Source organism: Macaca nemestrina, chromosome 17 (genome assembly GCF_043159975.1).
Source record: "Macaca nemestrina isolate mMacNem1 chromosome 17, mMacNem.hap1, whole genome shotgun sequence".
Classification (NCBI taxonomy): domain Eukaryota; kingdom Metazoa; phylum Chordata; class Mammalia; order Primates; family Cercopithecidae; genus Macaca; species Macaca nemestrina.
In genome coordinates, this window is record NC_092141.1 from 91,484,189 (window position 1) to 91,505,904 (window position 21,716).

The window sequence follows — 21,716 nt, forward strand, 5'->3', positions numbered from 1 at the left end:
GCGATCCTCCTGCGTTAGCCTCCTGTATAGCTGGAACCATAGGCATACACCACCGAAGCCAGCTCATGTTTCATTTTGTAAATCCTGACTTCTAAAAAAATATTTACCAGAAGCCCAGACCTCACCATAATCCTGATTTTTTTCTTCTTTTTCCTTAATTATGTTTGCCAGTGTTTGTCTATTTTATTAGTCTTTGCATAGACCATCCATTACGTTGTTCTGAATTTCTCATTAAGATGTATAACTTTTACTCCTTGTGTAATCAGCAGATACCTGACATTCTCTATTTCTTCTTCCAGAAGTGTGATACCTCAAAGCACAAAGTGCTGGTAGTGTCTGTGTGTCCTCAGTCTTTGCCTTATTTTGCTGCTAAATTCAACCTCAGTGTAACTGATGCTTCCAGAAGACTCTCTGGTTTCCTCAAAAGTCTTGGTGAGTCGTCTTTTGATAAACTGGAAATGCACAACTCGAGTTTATAAGTGCTCTTTTTAATCTCTAAAGTTCGTTTTTCAAGGACGCAGGGTATATAAGCAACTTCCAAAAGAGTCTCTTGGAACGTAAAAAGACCTTGTCCCGTGTGTCATGAAAACCCAGCCTCTGATCGATGGTAGACGAGTGTCACTTTTCTCCTTTGCTGTGCACAGACGGGTGTTTTGTTACACAATGGGAGCTGACCCCTCTGGGACCAAACAGTCACCGCCTCTGACAACACGGACAGGGACACTGGGAGATTCCCACACTGGCCCAGCAACCTCCAAGTCACCCCTTACCCCCAGAGGGTGTGTATTTGATAAACAGTCACTTCTGAAATGATTAGTGTCTGGTTTCCCAAGAAGCTGTCTGAAGAGCAGACCAGAAAGGGAATGGGCTTGTGTCCTTTACGTGAGAAATGAATGAAAGGTAGAAATTTAGGCCGGGCGCAGTGGCTCAAGCCTATAATCCCAGCACTTTGGGAGGCCGAGATGGGCAGATCACGCGGTCAGGAGATCGAGACCATCCTGGCTAACACAGGTGAAACCCCGTCTCTACTAAAAAAAATACAAAAAACTAGCCGGGCAAGGTGGCGGGCGCCTGTAGTCCCAGCTACACGGGAGGCTGAGGCAGGAGAATGGCGTAAACCTGGGAGGCAGAGTTTGCAGTGAGCTGAGATCCGGCCACTGCACTCCAGCCCGGGTGACAGAGCGAGACTCTGTCCCAAAAAAAAAGAAAAAAAAAAAAAAAAAGAATATAATCAAAGAACTCCACATCAGCGCTGGAATAACACTGCCTAAAATGTTGACGGATGATGCTTCTGCGTCTTCTGCTTTGGTCAAACTGGAACTGCCTCCTTCCATTTGCTTATAGAGGGGCTTTTGCAGCCTTGAGCATCCTCATAGCGTGATGGTCGATGTGCAAGTTCAGAAAAGGAAGACTGAGTGAGTTTCTAAATAAGAGTTTGTTGTTGTTGTTGTTTGTTTGTTTGTTTTTTGAGATGGAGTCTCACTCTTGTGCCCCAGGCTGGAGTGCAATGGTGCAATCTCCGCTCACTGCAACCTCCGCCTCCCGGGTTCAAGAGATTCTCCTGCCTCAGCCCCCTGAGTAGCTGGGATTACAGGTGCCTGTCACCACACCCAGCTAATCTTTGTATTTTTAGTAGAGGTGATGTTTCACCATGTTGGCCAGGATGGTCTTAATCTCTTGACCTCGTGATCCACCCACCTTGGCTTCCCAAAGTGCTGGGATTATAGGCATGAGCCGCCGCACCTAGCCAAAAGGTTTATTATTATACAGTGGCTTTTAAAAATTGTAAATATTGGTCAGGTTTGGTGGCTCATGCCTGTAATCCCAGCACTTTGGAAGGCCAAGACCAGAAGATTACTTGAGGCCAGGAGCTCGAGACCAACCTGGACAACATAGCAAGATCCCATCTCTGCTAAATAAGAACATAGATGTAGATATATTGGGAATTACTGGTGAAATAAAATGATATTTGGAATAAGGATCATCAGGACAGGCTTGAAGTCTGAGCAGCAGCCTGGGGGTCCTGATGCTCCCTGTTCCCTAGGTGCCTGGGCTCTAACAGGGCCTGGTCATCTAGCACATGATGTGCTGCCACCAAAACCCGGCTATAGCAACAGGTGCACACACGTTAGGTTGCTCCTTCATGCTTGTCATCGTAAAGCCTCAGGTTAGGTTAGTTTTACTGAAGATCAAAGTTGCCAAATGCTGTATTTTCTCATGATGAAATATCTTATTTGGGGATAGATTGTTAAAATTATATAATGGAATATTATATAGCAATAAAATGTATCCACAGTAAAATTGATTTCTTATTGTAATATTTTAAAATTTATAATATTTCTTTTTTTTTTTTTTGAGACGGAGTCTCGCTCTGTCGCCCAGGCGGGAGTGCAGTGGTGCCATTTCGGCTCACTGCAAGCTCCACCTCCCAGGTTCACGCCATTCTCCTGCCCCACCACCACACCCGGCTAATTTTTTTTGTTTTTGTTTTTGGTAGAGATGGGGTTTCACCATGTTAGCCAGGATGGTCTTGATCTCCTGACCTCGTGATCAACCCATCTCGGCCTCCCAAAGTGCTGGGAATATAGGCATGAGCCACCGCGCCCAGCCCAAAGTTTATAATATTTCTTTTTTTTTCTTTTTTTTTTTTTTTTTGGAGACAGAGTCTCACTCCATCACCCAGGCTGGAGTGCGGTGGCGCGATCTCAGCTCACTGCAAGCTCCACCTCCCAGGTTCACGCCATTCTTCTGCCTCAGCCTCCCGAATAGCTGGGACTACAGGTGCCCCCCACCACGCCTGGCTAATTTTTTGTATTTTTAGTAGAGATGGGGTTTCACCATGTTAGCTAGGATGGTCTCGATCTCCTGACCTCATGATCCATCCACCTTGGCCTCCCAAAGTGCTGGGATTACAAGCATGAGCAACTGCGCCTGGCCTAATATTTCTTATAACTAGTTGCATTTTCTCTCAGCTTTGTTACCTGGGAAGGGGAAGAAACAAAAAATTTAAAATTAAAAAAATCAGGCTGGGGCCGGGCGCGGTGGCTCAAGCCTGTAATCCCAGCACTTTGGGAGGCCGAGACGGGCGGATCACAAGGTCAGGAGATCGAGACCATCCTGGCTAACACGGTGAAACCCCATCTCTACTAAAAAATACAAAAACCTAGCCGGGCGAGGTGGCGGGCGTCTGTAGTCCCAGCTACTCGGGAGGCTGAGGCAGGAGAATGGCGTGAACCCGGGAGGCGGAGCTTGCAGTAAGCTGAGATCCGGCCACTGCACTCCAGTCTGGGCGACAAAGCGAGACTGTCTCAACAAAAAAAAAAAAAAAAAAAAAAAAATCAGGCTGGGCACGGTGGCCCACGCCTGTAATCCCAGCACTTTGGGAGGCCAAGGCAGGCGGATCACAAGGTCAGAGATCGAGATCATCCTGCTAACACGGTGAAACGCTGTCTCTTTTTTTTTTTTTTTTTTTGAGACGGAGTCTCACTCTGTCGCCCAGGCTGGAGTGCAGTGGCCGGATTTCAGCTCACTGCAAGCTCCGCCTCCCGGGTTTACGCCATTCTCCTGCCTCAGCCTCCTGAGTAGCTGGGACTACAGGCGCCCGCCACCGAGCCCGGCTAGTTTTTTGGGGTTTTTTTTGTATTTTAGTAGAGACGGGGTTTCACCGTGTTAGCCAGGATGGTCTCGATCTCCTGACCTCGTGATCCGCCCATCTCGGCCTCCCAAAGTGCTGGGATTACAGGCTTGAGCCACCACGCCTGGCCAAAACGCTGTCTCTACTAAAAATACAAAAAAATTAGCCGGGCGTGGTGGCAGGCACCTGTAGTCCCAGCTACTCAGGAGGCTGAGGCAGGAGAATGGTGTGAACCTGGGAGGCGGAGCTTGCAGTGAGCCGAGATCACGCCACTGCACTCCAGCCTGGGCAACAGAGTGAGACTGTCTCAAAAAAAAAAAAAAAAAAAAAAAAAAAACAGTATAAAAATTTAAACCAGGCCGGGCGCGGTGGCTCAAGCCTGTAATCCCAGCACTTTGGGAGGCCGAGGCGGGTGGATCACGAGGTCAGGAGATCGAGACTATCCTGGCTAACATGGTGAAACCCCGTCTCTACTAAACATACAAAAAACTAGCCGGGCGTGGTGGCGGGCGCCTGTAGTCTCAGCTACTTGGGAGGCTGAGGCGGGAGAATGGCGTGAACCCGGGAGGCGGAGCTTGCAGTGAGCCGAGATCACGCCACTGCACTCCAGCCTGGGAGACACAGCGAGACTCCGTCTCAAAAAAAAAAAAAAAAAAAAAAAAATTTAAACCATTATAAAAGTATGCCCAGCCATTATGTACTTTTAAACACACCAAGAACCATCACAGACTGAAATTTAATTTGCCTGTGAATTGGAAGAGAATCCTGTGGGTATGTTTTTTTTTTGTTTTTGTTTTTTTTTTTTTTTTGAGACGGAATCTTGCTGTGTCGCCCAGGCTGGAGTGCAGTGGTGCGATCTCGGCTCACTGCAAGCTCCACCTCCCAGGTTCACGCCATTCTCCTGCCTCAGCCTCTGAGTAGCGGGGACTACAGGCGCCCGCCACCACGCCCGGGTAGTTTTTTGTATTTTTAGTAGAGACGGGGTTTCACCGTGTTAGCCAGGATGGTCTCGATCTCCTGACCTCGTGATCCACCCGCCTCGGCCTCCCAAAGTGCTGGGATTACAGGCTTGAGCCACCCCGCCTGGCCACTGTGGGTATGTTATAATATTCCATTAATTTATGTATGGAGTAAGGTGTTTTTTTTGTTTTGTTTTGTTTTTTTGTGTTTTTTTCTTGAGATGGAGTCTCGCTCTGTCGCCCAGGCTGGAGTGCTGTTGCTGGATCTCAGCTCACTACAAGCTCCGCCTCCCGGGTTCACGCCATTCTCCTGCCTCAGCCTCCCGAGTAGCTGGGACTACAGGCGCCCGCCACCTTGCCCGGCTAGTTTTTTGTATTTTTTTGGTAGAGACGGGGTTTCACTGTGTTTGCCAGGATGGTCTCGATCTCCTGACCTTGTGATCCGCCCATCTCGGCCTCCCAAAGTGCTGGGATTACAGGCTTGAGCCACTGCACCCAGCCGGAGTAAGGTGTTTTAAAATGTAGATGTAGAGAGAGAAGAAGCACGAGAGAGAACATACATATTTCATTGTGAAAAATGATATACGCTCATTGTTTACAAAATAAAAGGTAAAGCACATAGTCTTGAACTTATGCCATTAGGAATAGAAAAGAACCAAGGCTGATTTTATTATCATAGGAGAGATGCCTGTAGAATCTATGCTTTAAGTTTGTTTCTTAAATGTGAGAAAGCAAAAATGAGTAAGAATGAGGAAGTATTGGCTGGACGCAGCGGCTCATGCCTGTAATTCCAGCACTCTGGGAGGCCAAGGTGGGTAGATCACCTGAGCCCAGGAATTCAAGACCAGCCTGGCCAACATGGTGAAACTTCATCTCTACTAAAAAATACAAAAATTGGCCAGGCATAATGGCGAGTGCCCGTAATCCTGGTTACTGGAGAGACTGAGGTGGGAGGATCACTTGAACCCGGGAGGCGGAGGTTGCCGTGAGCCGAGATTGTGCCACTGCACTGTAGCCTGGGTGACAGAACGAGACTCCGTCTCAAAAAAAAAAAAAAGAGGAAGCCTAAAAGTAGATCTTTTCGTAGGTGCTTTAAGCTGAACATGCTCCTCTCTCCTGCAGGGGTGCACTATGTGTTTGATACGAGGATAGCTGCGGATTTTAGTATCCTGGAGAGCCAAAAAGAATTCGTGCGTCGCTATCGCCAGCACAGTGAGGAGGAGCGCACCCTGCCCATGCTGACCTCTGCCTGTCCTGGTGAGCCCCTGGAGGTGCCGACAGAGGTTTCACAAGGTTCTGCAGGCGCTGGATGAGGTTGGAGGCAGACAGACCCATCCCACCCAGCCTTCTAGACCGGAAGGGAAGAGCTTGGCCTGATTCACAGAGAGCGTTTGATGTTTAGGGACAGCCAGTTTAGTTTTTCATCAGAGGTGCCACACTGGAAAGGCCAGTATGTTTGTTTAGTTTAGTTTAGTTTAGTTTAGTTTAGTTTAGTTTAGTTTAGTTTAGTTTGAGACAGAGTCTCGCTCTGTCGCCCAGGCTGGAGTGCAGTGGCACGATCTCGGCTCACTGCAAGCTCCGCCTTCCAGGTTCAAGCGATTCTCCTGCCTGAGCCTGCCAAGTAGCTGGGACTACAGGTGCACGCCACTGCACCCAGCTAATTTTTGTATTATTAGCGGAGATGGGGTTTTGCCATGTCGGCCAGGCTGGTCTTGAACTCCTGAGCTCAAGTGATCTGCCTGCCTCGACCTCCCAAAGTGCTGGGATTACAGGCATGAGCCATTGTGCCCAGCCTAGGCAGATCTCTTGAGCCCAGGAGTTTGAGGCCAGCCTGGGCAACTTGTCTCTATTTTTTTTTTTTTTTTGGAGACAGAATCTCAGTCTGTTGCCCAGGCTGGAGTGCAGTTGCGTGATCTCTGCTCACTGCAAGCTCCGCCTCCCAGGTTCACACCATCCTCCTGCCTCAGCCTCCCAAGTAGCTGGGATTACAGGCTAGCGCCACCACGCCTGGCTAATTTTTGTATTTTTAGTAGAGATGGGGTTTCGCCATGTTGCTGAAACCTGGTCTTGACAAGTGATCTGCCCACCTTGTCCTCCCAAAGTGCTGGGATTATAGACATGAGCCACCACACCCATCCTCTAATTTTTTAAATAAATATTTTTTAAAAGGAAAAGAAAAATAGGCCAGGCATTACAGCCATAATCCCAACAATTTAGGAGGCTGATGTGGGAGGATTGCTTGAGCCCAGGAATGTGGAACCAGCCTTGTCAACAGAGTGAGACCTTGTTTCTGCAAAAAAACAAAAGAAAGCCGGGATGGTGGCATGTACCTGTAATCCTAGCTACTACAAATCCTAGCCTGAGGTGAGTAGATTGTTTGAGCCAAGGAGTTAGAGGCTGCAGTGAGCTATGACTCCTCCATTGTACTCCAGCCTGGGCGAAAGACTGAGGTCCTGTCTCTTAAGAAAATCTATTTTCTCTTGAAAGTACGACATATCTCAGATGTACAAATAATTATGAAATAATACGGCAAACGTGCATCTATCCTTTGCCAGCTTAAAAAAATACAGAATAAGAAAATTTCGACCAGGCGCGCTGGCTCACGCCTGTAATCCCAGCACTTTGGGAGGCCGAGGCGGGCGGATCACGAGGTCAGGAGATCGAGACCATCCTGGCTAACACCGTGAAACCCCGTCTCAACTAAAAATACAAAAAAATTAGCCGGGCGTGGTGGCGGGCGCCTGTAGTCCCAGCTTCTTGGGAGACTGAGGCAGGAGAATGGCGTGAACCCGGGAGACAACGGAGCTTGCAGTGAGCGGAGATCGTGCCTCTGCACTCCAGCCTGGGAGACAGAGCGAGACTGCATCTTAAAAAAAAAGAATAAGAAAATTTCTTTACAGTGATATTCAGATACTCTCAGAGAGCACTGTTTAAACCGCTGTTTAATTGGTTTTTGGATGCCTGAGTTATAGAAGAGATTTATCACATGCTTTTCAATTCCAGAAAAGTAGAGAGTTTGGGTTAAGAAATTTTTGACGATGCATAAGGGAATAAGGAAAGAATGGCTATCCTGGCAAACATTAGTTAAAAATTATTCTAACTACATGAGGCCTGTGGGAGCATAGGAGAGCTCTATCTAAGCTAGTCGTAGGCTGTATAATTTTTAGGGTTTGGTTCATGTTTCAGTTCTCAATTTATGCTACCCCCACAATGGTTTCAAATTTTTCTAGCATTTTACATGTCAACCTTTAGTCATTAGGATTATGAGTTAATAAGGTAGAACGTTGACATTGTGGTTGCTTAGAATATGGACTTATTCTCTAGCCATTTATAAAATATAAAGAGGAAATTTACCAGCTGTTCTGTGGGCTGCACTGGTTGGCTCATTATTTGAGCTGTGTCTTTCACCAGCAACCCACGGTCTGCTGTGTTCTCAGCTCCAGATGGGGACGGCGATGTTAGTGACTCCTTTCAGCTGTGTGGTTTGCCTTAGTGTAAGTGATTCACAGATTTTTGTATCAGAGGTCTAAGTATAAACTGTTTGATACCAGATACAGCCTTTTACTAGATTGTGGGTATTACATTCAGCTCTTGTGGCATTTTGGGTGTTTTTCCAGGCGTAAAGGAATAATTTCCACACCTATGGTTTCGGGAGCTGCCTGGGCTCCAGTGGCCTGGGAGTACCTGGTGTTTGTGTGCTGAGCCTGCTTCTGTGGTCCCCTTGCTGGAGTACTTTCCTTTTGGGGCCCATTACATGATGCCACACACAACATGGCTTCACAACACCAGTCACATTTGCTTAGTTCCACCCCCAGCCAAGGAAGAGGCCATGTAAAATGACAAAGAACTAACGCCAATGCCCCTGGAGCAGTGGGTTTCTGAATTATAAAAAATTCAGGCCGGGCGCGGTGGCTCATACCTGTAATCCCAGCACTTTGGGAGGCTGAGGTGGGTGGATCACGAGGTCAGGAGATTGAGACCATCCTGGCCAACATGGTGAAACGCCGTCTCTACTAAAAATACAAAAAATTAGCCAGGCGTGGTGGCGGGCGCCTGTAGTCCCAGCTACTTGGGAGGATGAGGTGGGAGGATCACTGGAACCTGGGAGGTCAAGGCTGCAGTGAGCCGTGATTGCACCACTGCACTCCAGCCTGGGTAACAGAGCAACCCTGTCAATTATACATATATGCTACATACATACAGCAAATCTCAAGCTAAAATAGGAAGCAAGGGGCTGGTCTGCAGCTGGTGGCTGGAGAAGAGAAAGGATTTGGTGACACATTTCTCAGAAATGCCGTCACTGAGAAGAGACGTCTCAGGGCCCCTACCTAGCATTGTGTTCACTGCCACAGGCGGAGGGATCACCATTTCTATACAAATCAGCAATCTACTCAGGATTCACATCAGCAGAGTTAGTTCCTTCAGTGACTTGAGAGTTCCATTCTAGGTTCCATCCCAGTAGGATCTCTCATAAGGAAATCAACAAATGCGAGGAGACTGCAAAAAGTTTGTGAAAGAACAGAATTAAAAGATAAAAAGTATAAACTCTATTTCTTGGCCAGGTGCAGTGGCTCACACCTTTGGGAGGCTGAGGCGAGTGGATCACGAGGTCAGGAGATTGAGACCATCCTGTCTAACACGGTGAAACCCCATCTCTACTAAAAATACAAAAAACTAGCCAGGTGTGGTGGCGGGCGCCTGTGGTCACAGCTATTCAGGAGGCTGAGGCAGGAGAATGGCGTGAACCCGGGAGATGACGAAGCTTGCAGTGAGTGGAGATCGCGCCACTGCACTCCAGCCTGGGCGACAGAGCGAGACTCCGTCTCAAAAAAAAAAAAAAAAAAAAAGCCAGGCGCGGTGGCTCACGCCTGTAATCCCAGCACTTTGGGAGGCTGAGGTGGGCGGATCACGAGGTCAGGAGATCGAGACCATCCTGGCTAACACGGTGAAACCCCGTCTCTACTAAAAATACAAAAAAATTAGCCGGGCGTGGTGGCGGGCGCCTGTAGTCCCAGCTACTCAGGAGGCTGAGGCAGGAGAATGGTGTGAACCCGGGAGGCAGAGCTTGCAGTGAGCCGAGACTGCGCCACTGCACTCCAGCCTGGGCGACAGAGCGAGACTCCATCTCAAAAAAAAAAAAAAAAAAAAAAAAGATAAAATGTATAAACTTTATTTCTCAACATAAGCTCCATCCTGGTCAAACACTTTTTTTATTTTTTATTTTATTTATTTATTGAGACAGAGTCTCGCTCTGTCACCCAGGCTGGAGTGCAGTGGTGTGATTTTGGCTCACTGCAACCTCCGCCCCCTGGGTTCAAGTGATTCTCCCACCTCAGCCTCCTGAGAAGCTGGGATTGCAGGCGCATGCCACCATGCCCAGGTAATTTTTGTATCTGTAGTAGAGACAGGGTTTTACCATTTTGGTCAGGCTGGTCTCAAACTCCTGACCTCAGGTGATCTGCCCATCTCAGCCTCCCAAAGTGCTGGAATTACAGGCGTGAGCCACTGAGCTTGGCCAAGACACTTTTTTTTTTTTTTGAGATAAGAGTCTTGCTCTGTCGCCCAGACTGGAGTGCAGTGGCGCGATCTCAGCTCACTCCAACCTCCGCCTCCCAGGTTCACGCCATTCTCCTGCCTCAGCCTACCGAGTGGCTGGGACTACAGGCGCCTGCCACCACTCCCGACTAATTTTTAATTTTTTGTGTTTTTAGTAGCGACGGGGTTTCACCATGTTAGCCAGGCTGGTCTCACTCTGCTGACCTCGTGATCTGCCCGTCTCGGCCTCCCAAAGTTCTGGGATTACAGGCATAAGCCATCATGCCTGGCTAGATTTCTTATATTTTAAAAAGTGTGCAGTTGTTGGGCTGTTAATTTCTAGTCAGCAAGAGAAGTTGGGCAAGCATGTGGCTGCTCTCCTTTGAGCGGTAACTGCGTGTCCTGGCTGCAAAGACTGTGCAGCTGGCCAGGGGATTTCGCACGGTGCAGCCTGGGCCACTGCTCCTGCTGCCCTTCAGTGCTTGTTCCCCTTCACCTTTTTGGGGGACCTGTTACCCCGACTCTTTCTTGTCTGTCGGCCTTGCAGGGACACTCCCATTTCCCAGTAGCCTCTAGGCCTGCAGGTTCCCATGACCCACAGCTGGGCCACAGAGGATGGGTTTTGGGTCCAGCACGACCTCCTGGTAAGGCCTGGGGAAAAGGTGTCCTGGCTTCACCCTGGGGCGGCAGGGACTCGAGCTCAGCATTCCCTGGTGCGTGGCAGGAAGGTCCAGAGGAAGCAGTAAGGAGCTGACCTTGGACCCCTTCTCTCCCCAGGCTGGGTCCGATACGCCGAGCGGGTGCTGGGTCGTCCCATCACTGCCCACCTCTGCACTGCCAAGTCCCCCCAGCAGGTGATGGGCTCTTTGGTGAAGGATTATTTCGCCAGACAGCAGGTAAGCTGACCTCTCTGTGGAGGGCAGGAAGGGCAAGTGAGGGAGGACCATGGCACAGGGGCCCAGGAAGGGGAGGTTCCCCATCTGTCCGGTGTGGTCATGGCCCCCCAGGTGAGCAAAAAGGAAGCTGTGGCTTCAGGAAACATTAGCAGTGCTACTTCTCACCAACGCCCATCTCTGTTCCTCCCTTCCTTCCTCTTACAACCTCTTTCTTTCTTCGTGGCATCTGGTCGTTCTCATGGGCCCATTCGGGGTAGACATGCTGCCCACGCTGCTGAGAATGAGACCCAAGACCTTGCCCAGAGATGCTGCCTGCCTGCCGTTGGGACGCCTCACCCAAGGAGGCCTAGAATGGCCTGTGCCCAGAGGCCAAGGGCCACTATCATTTCGGGAGCCAAACCTGGCCTCCGCCCTGGCCTTTTCCCTCAGACCATGGGCATCACATGACTTCCTTAGCCCCTTCTGTGAGATTCTGCAGGCCCATGATGCTGTCTTCCACTTGATGGAGTAAGTCCCGGCCTGAGGCTCCTGCGTGGCCCCTGCCTCAGCCCATCACGTTCTCCCTTCCCACAGCCCTCTGTGCCCCCAGGTCCTCCCAGAACTCCCTGATGTCTCCAAGGCCACCCTCAAAGGGACCCTAATCCATGGTTTATTCTCCAGCCGCTGGCATGCCCCACACTGCTCTTCTCAATCAGACTTTACACCTCCCTCCAGGGGAGCAGCCGTGTCCAGGCACTGTGGTAACTGGAGTAGAGGACAACATCAGGATCTTTCAGACATTTGAAGTCAGCCTACAAAGGCACGCACATTTGGCAGCCTTGTTATTTTAGCAATAGGCAGTGCTTTCTTTCTACCTAGTTTCTTTCTACCCATAAAGTCATAATTTGGCAAATGGTAAACATGATGTCAGAGTGTACGCGTCCAGTTTAGGCAGGACCAAGAAATGAGCTATGGGACTTTATGTCTGTCCCTTGTCCTGCCCCCACCTGAAGAGAGCCATGTGTTTCTAGGTCTTCCACGTGCTGCCCTCTCCCCTGGCTGGAGCCCAGAGCTATGTGTCCTCCTATAGGTGCTGTGAGGGGCAGCTGCAGAGACGCGGCCTCCAGCAGCCCCTCACCTGACTGTCTGGCACAGCTGCGGTCGGGGCGGGTTTCCTCTTTTGCTCCGCCCCTGCCCTAAATGGGGCCTTTCCACCCAGACCTCACCACAGGATCACTTGGCAACTGCTGACTCCTGGCTTTGCCATCAGTTCAGGCCCAGCCATAGGCACCTGCTCTGTGTGGCAGGGCCCCAGGAGAGGGGTAGCTTGGGTGGGCATCGCTTGGGAAGATTCAGGAAAGCCTGTGGGTGAAGTAGCCAGCACATACACACACGTGTGTGCGCGCACACACACACACACACACACACTCGGGCCTGCCACAGTGGCTCCATGCTGGACCAGCAACAGCTCCACACCAGCCGGACCTCTTGCCTGTTTTGTTCCATGTGCACAGGTTCGGGAGGAAATGGGCTCAGCCTTCCTGGTTCTTCCAAGAGGCTCCACTGACTGGGGCGCTTTGCAGATGGTTTGGGAGTACCACACTCAGTCCCGAGGGAGGCAGCAGACGCGGATGGGGTGCTGGTGCTCGGTAGAGTTGCAGAGGGGATGGGAGCCAGATGTGACTACAGCAGCTTCATCTGTGGGGCCCAGCCTCAGACCCACAACAGTAACAGCCCCAAGAAAGTGCCGCATGCGGACAGGCTTGATGGCTCACACCTGTAATCCTAGCACTTTGGAGGCCGAGGCGGGCAGATTGCCTGAGATCAGGAGTTTGAGACCAGCCTGGGCAACACAGTGAAGCCTCATCTCTACTAAAGTACAAAAAATTAGCCAGGCATGATGGCATGCGCCTGTAGTCCCAGCTACTCAGGAGGCTGAGGCGGGAGAATCGTGTGAACCCAGGAGGCGGAGGTTACAGTGAGCTGAGATCATGCCACTGCACTCCAGCCTGGGCGACAGAGCAAGACTCTGTCTCAAAAAAGTACAAAAAATTAGCCAGGCATGACGGCATGCGCCTGTAGTCCCAGCTACTCAGGAGGCTGAGGCGGGAGAATCGTGTGAACCCAGGAGGCGGAGGTTACAGTGAGCTGAGATCATGCCACTGCACTCCAGCCTGGGGGACAGAGCGAGACTCCGTCTCAAAAAAAAAAAGAGAAAGTGCTGCATGCAGTGTCTGGAGGGCAACAGCAGGGGGCAGTCGGTCTCCCATCCCTCCTGTCCTGGGCACCAAGTGTAAGCTGCCATCGTCACCTCTCCACCAGCCCTAAACATGGGTGTCCCTCTCCCACAGAACCTGTCTCCAGAGAAGATTTTCCACGTCATCGTGGCCCCTTGTTATGACAAGAAGCTAGAGGCTCTTCAGGAAGGCTTTCCCCCCGCTTTGCATGGCTCCCGGGGCGCTGACTGCGTGTTAACATCAGGTGAGAGGTGGGCGGGGGCGCACCTGGGCGCTGGGGGATTCTCCGACTGGCCAGTACACACCGGAGCCAGGCAGATCTGTGTCCCAGAGCCATCTCAGTGCCTGCCACTGTGGTCACTTGTCTGAAGTTACTGACAGCTGGGAGGCCAAGACAGGTGGATCACCTGAGGTCGGGAGTTCGAGACCAGCCTGACCAACATGGGGAAACCCTGTCTCTATTAAAAATACAAAAAATTAGCTGGGCATGGTGGCACATGCCTGTAATCCCAGCTGCTCAGGAGGCTGAGGCAGGAGAATTGCTTGAACCCAGGAGGCGGAGGTTGTGGTAAGTTGAGATCACGCCGTTACACTGTAGCCTGGGCAACGAGAGTAAAACTTCGTCTCAAAAAAGAAAAATAAAAGATAAATCAGGTCTCTGGGAGAACCACTCGGGCAATATGGTGGCCCTGACTTTACATTACAGTCCGTGCAGGGTACTTACCTCTTGGTAGGAAAGTTGTCTATAGCCATAGTGGGTCTCCTTCTCACAAACCAAGTCTGCACTTAAAACACAAGTGAAGTTTTTTTCATTCAGAGTAAAATGAAAAAGGCACGTTTGCTTCAGTGACATTGCCTTTACCACTGTATTGGCCACTCCTTTCAGATATTAAGACCCTACAGTGAGTTCTGTGTGTGTTGTGGATGGAAGTCATTCCCTGGAATTAGGTAGAACCCATTCAGAAGAATGTTGACGTCAGTTGGTGGGGGAAGCTTAAGACTGTTAAAATTCTGGTGGAACTGTTTTAATTGGTCTCGGAAAACAGGTCCTGGCAGGTATGTAGATTAGTGGTACGTGAGGCAGAGAGGTCAGCTCTCAGGGACAGTTTTTAAGGATGCCAATGTCCCTCACAGTCCCCTGACTTGAAATTCTAGCATGCAGATGCCTCTGGAAAGGTCCCCACCCTACAGGCACAGGCTCCCTGGGGGGTGACGTGGCAGGGGTGTTGAAGGATGAGGGACAGAAGGGCCCTCAGCACTGCCATCCTTCACTCTCAGAGGAAGGGCCCGGGGGCCATCTGCTTGTGTTGACAAAATAAAAACATGCGCAGCAGGCTATCAGAAGAACCATGTCCAGCCATCTTTTTTCTGAGTGCAGATTTATAGGAAATTATGCTATTTTCTTACCTGTGTTTCCAGCCATCTCACAGCATCTGATGTGATGCCACAGCCAGGTTTTAGAGGCTCAGTTTTTCTATTAAGGGTTTTTTCAGGCATCTTCATGTAAAAGGAAATACAGAAAGAGGTTCTCACTTTCAGTTGATCTCATTGCAGAATAACCATATGTCATGTAAATGTAGCTGGGTGCAGTGGCTCAGGCCTCTAGTTCTAGCCACTCAGGAGGCTATGGCCGGAGGATCACTTGAGCCCAGGAGTTTGAGACCTCACTGGGCAACACAGTGAGACGTTGTCTCTTTTTTTTTTTGAGACGGAGTCTCACTCTGTTGCCCAGGCTCTGCAGTGGCTCCATCGCAGTTCACTACAACCTCCGCCTCCCAGGATCAAGCGATTCTCCTCCCTCAGTCTCCCAAGTAGCTGGGATTACAGGCGCGCACCACCACGTCAGGCTAACTTTTGTATTTTTAGTAGAGAGGCAGTTTCGCCATGTTGGTCAGACTGGAGACCTTGTTTCTTTAAAAAAAAAAAAAAAAATGGGCTGGGCACAGTGGCTCACACTTGTAATCCCAGCACTTCAGGAGGCTGAGGCAGGCTGGTCACCTGAGGTCAGGAGGTCGAGACCTGTCTGGCCAGGTGTGGTGGTGCACACCTATAATCCCAGCTACTCGGGAGGCTGAGGCAAGAGAATCGCTTGAACCCTTGAACCCGGGAGGCAGAGGTTACAGTGAGCCAAGATCGCACCACTGTACTCCAGCCTGGGCGGCGGAGGTGAGACTCCATCTCAAAAAAAAAAAAAAAATGCATCCAGTATATATTTCATCATCCTATTTCTGTAAGCTTGTTGTAACAAAAGTTTTCTGTTTCATGCAAAGTGGACCAAAAAAGTTTACAGATTTTCCGCATGGGAAAATCATGGAGAGATTGTTTACATAAATGCCGCAGTTCGAGGGCAGAAAGAGGAATGGAAAAAGGAATTCGAATTGAATTCTGCTTACATTTTATTAGTGTTTGATTTTATTGGCCTCGCTTTGCCCTGTAGATGGACTCCACTCCTGTTGTCTGTGATGGAGATTTCATAGGAGGGAGGTCATCCAGGGTCACTGATGTCAAATTTCCTGCAGGGGAAGAAAAGTTCCTGTGGCCACCTGTGTCTTTTCAGTGTCTCTTACTTCATTTGTCTGTAGGTGAAATTGCTCAAATAATGGACCAAGGTGACCTCTCAGTGAAGGATGCTGCCGTCGACACTCTGTAAGTGGCTTATCTGGGGAGAGTCCTCTGGAGGGCAGGACCTCCCGTCAGCCCTGCCAGCCGCCTGACAGGCCCAGGGCTGCCCTGCTTTATGACGAGGCCATGTGAAGCACTGAGATGCAGTCCCCCGGGCCCCCGCCACAACCCTCAGCCACCCTTCTAGCTGTTGAGTGGGATACCATTCACCAGGGCTGCCAGGGAGTCAGGAGGCTTGGCGGGCTTCCATGGTGCGATTGCCACCCCAAACCCTCGAGGAAGGACGGGAAGCATAAACAGCTTTGTGCTCGCTGGGGCAGGGCCGTTCATGTGTGCGCCAGCCCCCTTCTTCCTGAGTGCCGTCTGTGCCTCACGTTCCACTGTGGGGCAGTGGGGCAGCTCCCTCAGGCCCCTTTGCACCAAGAGTGGCAGGCTGGGTTCTGCTGGGGGCGGTGACCTTGATGCCCAGCAAGGCCTGGGGCTCCTGCTGCACCCCAGGCACTGGGCAGAGAGCACCATAAAGGCAGCGGCGTGTGTCCTCGCCAACACTCTGCATCCCAGGTGCTGCCTTCATGCCCTTTTGGGGGAAGGTGAGATAGAAGTTAAGCATCTGTGGGGCCATGCATGGTGGCTCACACCTATAATCCCAGTACTTTGGGAGACTGAGGTAGGAGGATGGCTTGAGTCCAAGAGGCTGGGGTTGTAGTGAGCTATGATTGTGCCACTGCACTCCAGCCTGGGAGACAGAAAAAGACCATAAGCATCTGGAGCACCTGCAAGAGCCTGTGCATGGGCTCGGCGTGACTGAGAGTCCTCCGCCTGGCCCGAGCATCAGGCACGCCCTCCCGAGACCCCTCAAGATGCTAGAAATGGGACTTTCTCCAAAGTTTAAACATTTGTAGAGGATTTAGCTTCTTTGGTGGTGCCCTTGGATTGTGATGCCCTCTGGAAGTCTGGTTTCACGCTTGCTGTCACTGTACATCGGCATTCATGATGGACTTGTTTTTTCTCTGCCTGGTGAGGTTTGGAGACTTGAAGGAGGACAAGGTGACGCGCCATGATGGAGCCAGCTCGGACGGGCACCTGGCACACATCTTCAGACATGCGGCCAAGGAGCTGTTCAACGAGGATGTAGAGGAGGTCACTTACCGAGCCCTGAGGTGTGGGGCAGTGTCCACAGCCTCTGTGCCTGTGGTCACCACGTGTGCACGTGTGGATCTGTGCATGTGGCGGTTCTGTGTATGGAGTTTACACCAGTCACAATCGAAAGGGCTTCTTTGTGTTTATTTAGAACTTTTATTTTGCTGACATTCCAAACTCACATTAGAAAGTGTTCTTGGGTGGCTCACGCCTGTAATCCCAGCACTTTGGGAGGCCGAGGTGGGTGGATCACAAGATCAGGAGATTGAGACCATCCTGGCTAACACAGTGAAACCCCGTCTCTACTAAAAATCCAAAAAATTAGCCGGGTGTGGTGGCGGCACCTGTAGTCTCAGCTACTCGGGAGGCTGAGGCGGGAGAATGGTGTGAACCTGGGAGGTGGAGGTTGCAGTGAGCCGAGATCGTGCCACTGCACTTCAGCACAGGCGACAGAGCAAGACTCCTGTCTCAAGAAAAAACAAGTGTTCTTAAGTCACAGATAAAGGACTTGATGGATCAAAATTCTCTGTGTTCATTTTGTAGAAACAAAGACTTCCAAGAGGTCACCCTTGAGAAGAATGGGGAGGTGGTGTTACGCTTTGCTGCGGCCTATGGCTTTCGAAACATCCAGAACATGATCCTGAAGCTTAAGAAAGGAAAGTTCCCGTACCACTTTGTGGAGGTCCTCGCCTGTGCTGGAGGTGAGGCGCCAAGAGCAGCACCTGGCTCTGTCCCCCGTGGGTGCTCGGGCCACACTGGTCCTGCAGCTGCCAGAGAGACGGTGTTCTTGGCCACCCAGAGCCTCTCTCAGCCCCGAGAGCTTTGTAGGGTGTGGATGTTCCCATGGGGCTTGTGCTGGGACATTCTAGGCTCCATTGGTTTTGCTCTTTCCCTCACCCCACATAGCGTGTGGGCATTCTCTTGGGGACGTGCCCTCAGGAGGCCCCACATGGCACCAGGTGAGAGTCAGCCCGTGGCAGCTGGCTTAGAGAACAAATCACAAGAGTCGAGGCCACTCTGCCTGGGAGAAACACCCCTGCCTCCTGCCAGGCACCAAGGATGAGCCAGCTCTGTCCTGAGTGATGGGAGAGAGCAGTGAGAGGTGGAAGCGGGAAGGGGTGTGACCCAGCCTGGGCCTGAGGGGCTCCCTTGCTGCTTGGAGGGAGGGTGGGCCACCGTGGGCTGCGATCATCCAGGCACGTGAGGAAGGGTCCCCACCTGGGGCAGGAGGAGTGAGAGGACAAGAGGAGGCCAGGACAGGGTGGGGGTCTCCGGGAAGGATGTGCTGAGGGTGAGTGTCAGAGACGAAGGGGACCCCCTGCCCCTGACCCCTGGTGGGGAAATGAGGACCTTTGTGCCATTGTGAGTGGGGGGGGGGGGCACCACGAGGGACTTGAGTGGAAATGCTGGGTGCAGGTCAGTGGGAGGAGTGGCTCCACTGATGTTAGATGAATGGTACAAGGTGTGAAGCCACAGGACGGGAGGGGCCCCTGGGCAGGGCACAGACAAGGGTGCAGTTGGAGGCCCTGCCGTAGTGTCCTTCAACACAGAGGAGGGGAGGTCCCAGCCAGCACTGACAGGAGGGTGAGGGCAGAGAGGCGAGCATGTGGCCTTGGAGGCCTCACTGAGCATTCCGGAGGCATGGAAGGGTCAGTCCCACAGCTGGGCTGAGGAGCAGCCAGGAGGTGGGCCATGAAGCAAGGCCTCTGGGAGGGCCTCTGCATGCAGGCGGGTGGAGCTGGGGCCTGAGGAAGGAGAAGGTGCAAGCCAGCCCCCTGGGAAAGTGGAGGTTGGAGACCAACTGGGGTGCCACCTTGCAACCCATGGGGAGTGAAGTTTAACCGGGGAAATTTGCTCCAGATGTTTTAAATGAATACACTACTAAGAGTGACATCATCTAATATGCTGGAGAGTAAGTAGCATCAATAAATAGGAGACACATTTTTACTCAGGCCAGTGTTGGGTGTGTGGGCTCATGGCTGGGCTCACAGCTCAGCTGCCTCCGGTGCAGCCTCCAGGCAGCGCCCAGCACACTTAACACGTGTGGTGCAGGCAGGAGTGGTTTTACTGCTTGTTCACAATCCCTGTGCTATCTTGGTTTTGCCAAATTCCAAGAGAAGTTGGAAATCGGGATTTGCATACAAAGCCAGTCAGTTCTAAAAGGCAACTTAGGTTTTAGGTAAAACCATTTTATGGGTGATATAAATGGGTAAGAATGAGAGGTACATGGGTCCGGGTGCGGTGGCTCACGCCTGTAATTCCAGCACTTTGGGAGGCCAAGGCAGGCAGATTACCTGAAGTCAGGAGTTCGAGACCAGCCTGGCCAACATGGTGAAACCCTGCCTCTACTAAAAATTACAAAATCAGCCGGGCATGGTGGCACACACCCGTAATCCCAGGTACTTGGGAGGCTGAGGCGGGAGAATTGCTTGAGCCCAGGAGATGGAGGTTGCAGTGAGCCAAGATTAAGCCACTGCACTCCAGCCTGGCCGACGGAGAGAGACTCTGTCTCAAAAAAAAAAAAAAAAAAAATGAGAGGCACACAGGGCTATGAGTCTGGGATTAGCGTCCCTGAGGGCCTTGGAGAAGACCCTGGCCTGTGCAGCCAGCCCTAGCCCTACACCACGCAACGTTCCACGTCCCCTTCATTCCTCTCCCGCTTGCAAACTGTCTTCCCTATGAGGCAAAAGCTTCCTTAAGACTATCCCGGCTGGGTGCGGTTGCTCATGCCAGCAGTCCCAGCTTGAAGCAGAAGGATTGCCGCTTGACTCCAGAAGTTCAAGATCAGCCTGGGCAACATAGCAAGACCCACCCCGCATCCCCCAGTCTCTACAAAAAATTTAAAAATTAGCCAGGCAAGGTGGTGTGTGTCTGTAGTCCTAGCTGCTCAGGAAGCTAACGCGGAAAGATCGCCTGAGCCCAGGATAAACTTACCTGTGTTTATCTTTCAGGATGCTTAAATGGCAGAGGCCAAGCCCAGACTCCAGATGGACATGCGGATAAGGCCCTGCTGCGGCAGATGGAAGGCATTTACGCTGACATCCCTGTGCGGCGTCCAGAGTCCAGTGCACACATGCAGGAGCTGTACCAGGAGTGGCTGGAGGGGATCAACTCCCCCAAAGCCCGAGAGGTGCTGCACACCACATACCAGAGCCAGGAGCGTGGCGCACACAGCCTGGACATCAAGTGGTGAAGTCAGGCCAGGGCCTTCCAGCTGCTCTTGGGGCCAGAGCCACTCTCAGTAGAGGGAGGAGCTGCCTTGAGTGGAGTATTAAAGACACTTAAGAAAACTGCTCAATGGGTTACTTTGGTTTCTCAGAGTTCCCTGCTATCCCGTTTATTGGAGGCCCCTCAGGCAGTTTCATGTGGTGCTATCTTCATAATAGGTGTGGGATTGGAACTTTTTTTTTTTTTTTGAGGCGGAGTCTGTCGCCCAGGCTGGAATGCAATGGCGCCATCTCAGCTCACTGCAACCTCTGCTTCCCGGGTTCAAGCGATTTCTCCTGCCCCAGGCTTCCGAGTAGCTGGGACTACAGTCGCACACCGCCGTGCCCAGCTAGTTCTTGTATTTTTAGTAGAGATGGGGTTTCACTATGTTGGCCAGGCTGGTCTTGAACTCCTGACCTCCTGATCCACCCGCCTTGGCCTCCCAAAGTGCCAGGATTGCAGGCGTGAGCCACCGTGCCCGGCAGATTGGAACGTTTTAACATGAAAGGAGCACTTCCCCGATTTATCCCTTTATCCTAAGATTGTGAAAAAATCCCAAAGAGTGAGAATGGAGACAGACTACTGTATTTTAGGTGTTAAAAAAAATTCCAGAAAGTGTCCTGTGATGAGCTAAGACCCCCAGAGGTGGTAACACACATGCCTCAGAGGTGATTTGATGTGGGAATGAGGGCAGAGGCGGGGCAGCTGTGCCTGTGGCCCTGGGGTTGTTAGGGCAGGCAGTCCACAGTCCGAGATTCCTGCCCATTTTGGCTCTTTTACCCACTCATATTTTCCTTGAAAATGTTTTTGACAGAACATTAATTGTCAGCCTTTTAGACTCAGGAGACTCATACACAAATCTGGATTTCCAGCTTTTCTTAGAAAAACTAGTTTCTTTTTTTTTTTTTTTTTTTTTTTTTTTTTTTTTGAGACGGAGTCTCGCTCTGTCGCCCAGGCTGGAGTGCAGTGGCGCGATCTCGGCTCACTGCAAGCTCCGCCTCCCGGGTTCACGCCATTCTCCTGCCTCAGCCTCCCAAGTAGCTGGGACTACAGGCGCCCACAACCGCGCCCGGCGAATTTTTTGTATTTTTAGTAGAGACGGGGTTTCACCGTGGTCTCGATCTCCTGACCTTGTGATCCGCCCGCCTCGGCCTCCCAAAGTGCTGGGATTACAGGCGTGAGCCACCGCGCCCGGCTAGAAAAACTAGTTTCTGACAACACTAGGCCCCATTCCTCACAGCCAGTCACCACCCTCCTCCCATTCCTCACAGCCAGTCACCACCCTCCTGGACCATACTCAGCCCTGGGCCATTCCTCACAGCCAGTCACCACCCTCCTGGACCACACTCAGGGCCCTGGAGGCCTGGCGACCCAGGCCCCAGCTTAAACTTGTACATTCAGTCTTCAAGTTAGACTTGCATTGCGGCAAGGGAAGGGCCTGACCAAGGTGGCAGACACGAGAGTGGAAAATTGTGAAGGCTGCCCGCACAAGCTGGGTGGGTGCGGG

General features: G+C 51.3%; 1 protein-coding gene and 1 long non-coding RNA gene across 3 annotated transcripts in view; one reads left to right on the forward strand and one right to left on the reverse strand.

The window, feature by feature from the left end:
* LOC105469350 (nuclear prelamin A recognition factor) overlaps positions 1 to 20,295 on the forward strand; it is a 31,109-nt gene extending 10,814 nt beyond the window's left edge. Inside the window, exons 4-11 of one of the 2 annotated variants that reach the window (XM_011720295.2) lie at positions 300 to 432; positions 5,716 to 5,850; positions 10,906 to 11,024; positions 13,355 to 13,484; positions 15,823 to 15,886; positions 16,885 to 17,022; positions 17,546 to 17,703; positions 19,954 to 20,295. In XM_011720295.2, coding sequence (XP_011718597.1) covers positions 300 to 432; positions 5,716 to 5,850; positions 10,906 to 11,024; positions 13,355 to 13,484; positions 15,823 to 15,886; positions 16,885 to 17,022; positions 17,546 to 17,703; positions 19,954 to 20,195 — 1,119 coding nt within the window. In that variant the 3' untranslated portion in view covers positions 20,196 to 20,295. The remainder of the gene's footprint in view (positions 1 to 299; positions 433 to 5,715; positions 5,851 to 10,905; positions 11,025 to 13,354; positions 13,485 to 15,822; positions 15,887 to 16,884; positions 17,023 to 17,545; positions 17,704 to 19,953) is intronic. The other variant, XM_071081888.1, reaches the window with a different exon arrangement.
* LOC139359266 (uncharacterized) lies at positions 13,703 to 17,097 on the reverse strand. The gene is made up of 5 exons (XR_011615233.1): positions 17,012 to 17,097; positions 15,634 to 15,753; positions 14,648 to 14,737; positions 13,965 to 14,025; positions 13,703 to 13,839 (listed from the first exon to the last, which is right to left on the reverse strand). It is a non-coding gene; the product is annotated as an uncharacterized lncRNA (long non-coding RNA).
* Positions 20,296 to 21,716: the final 1,421 nt, after the last annotated feature.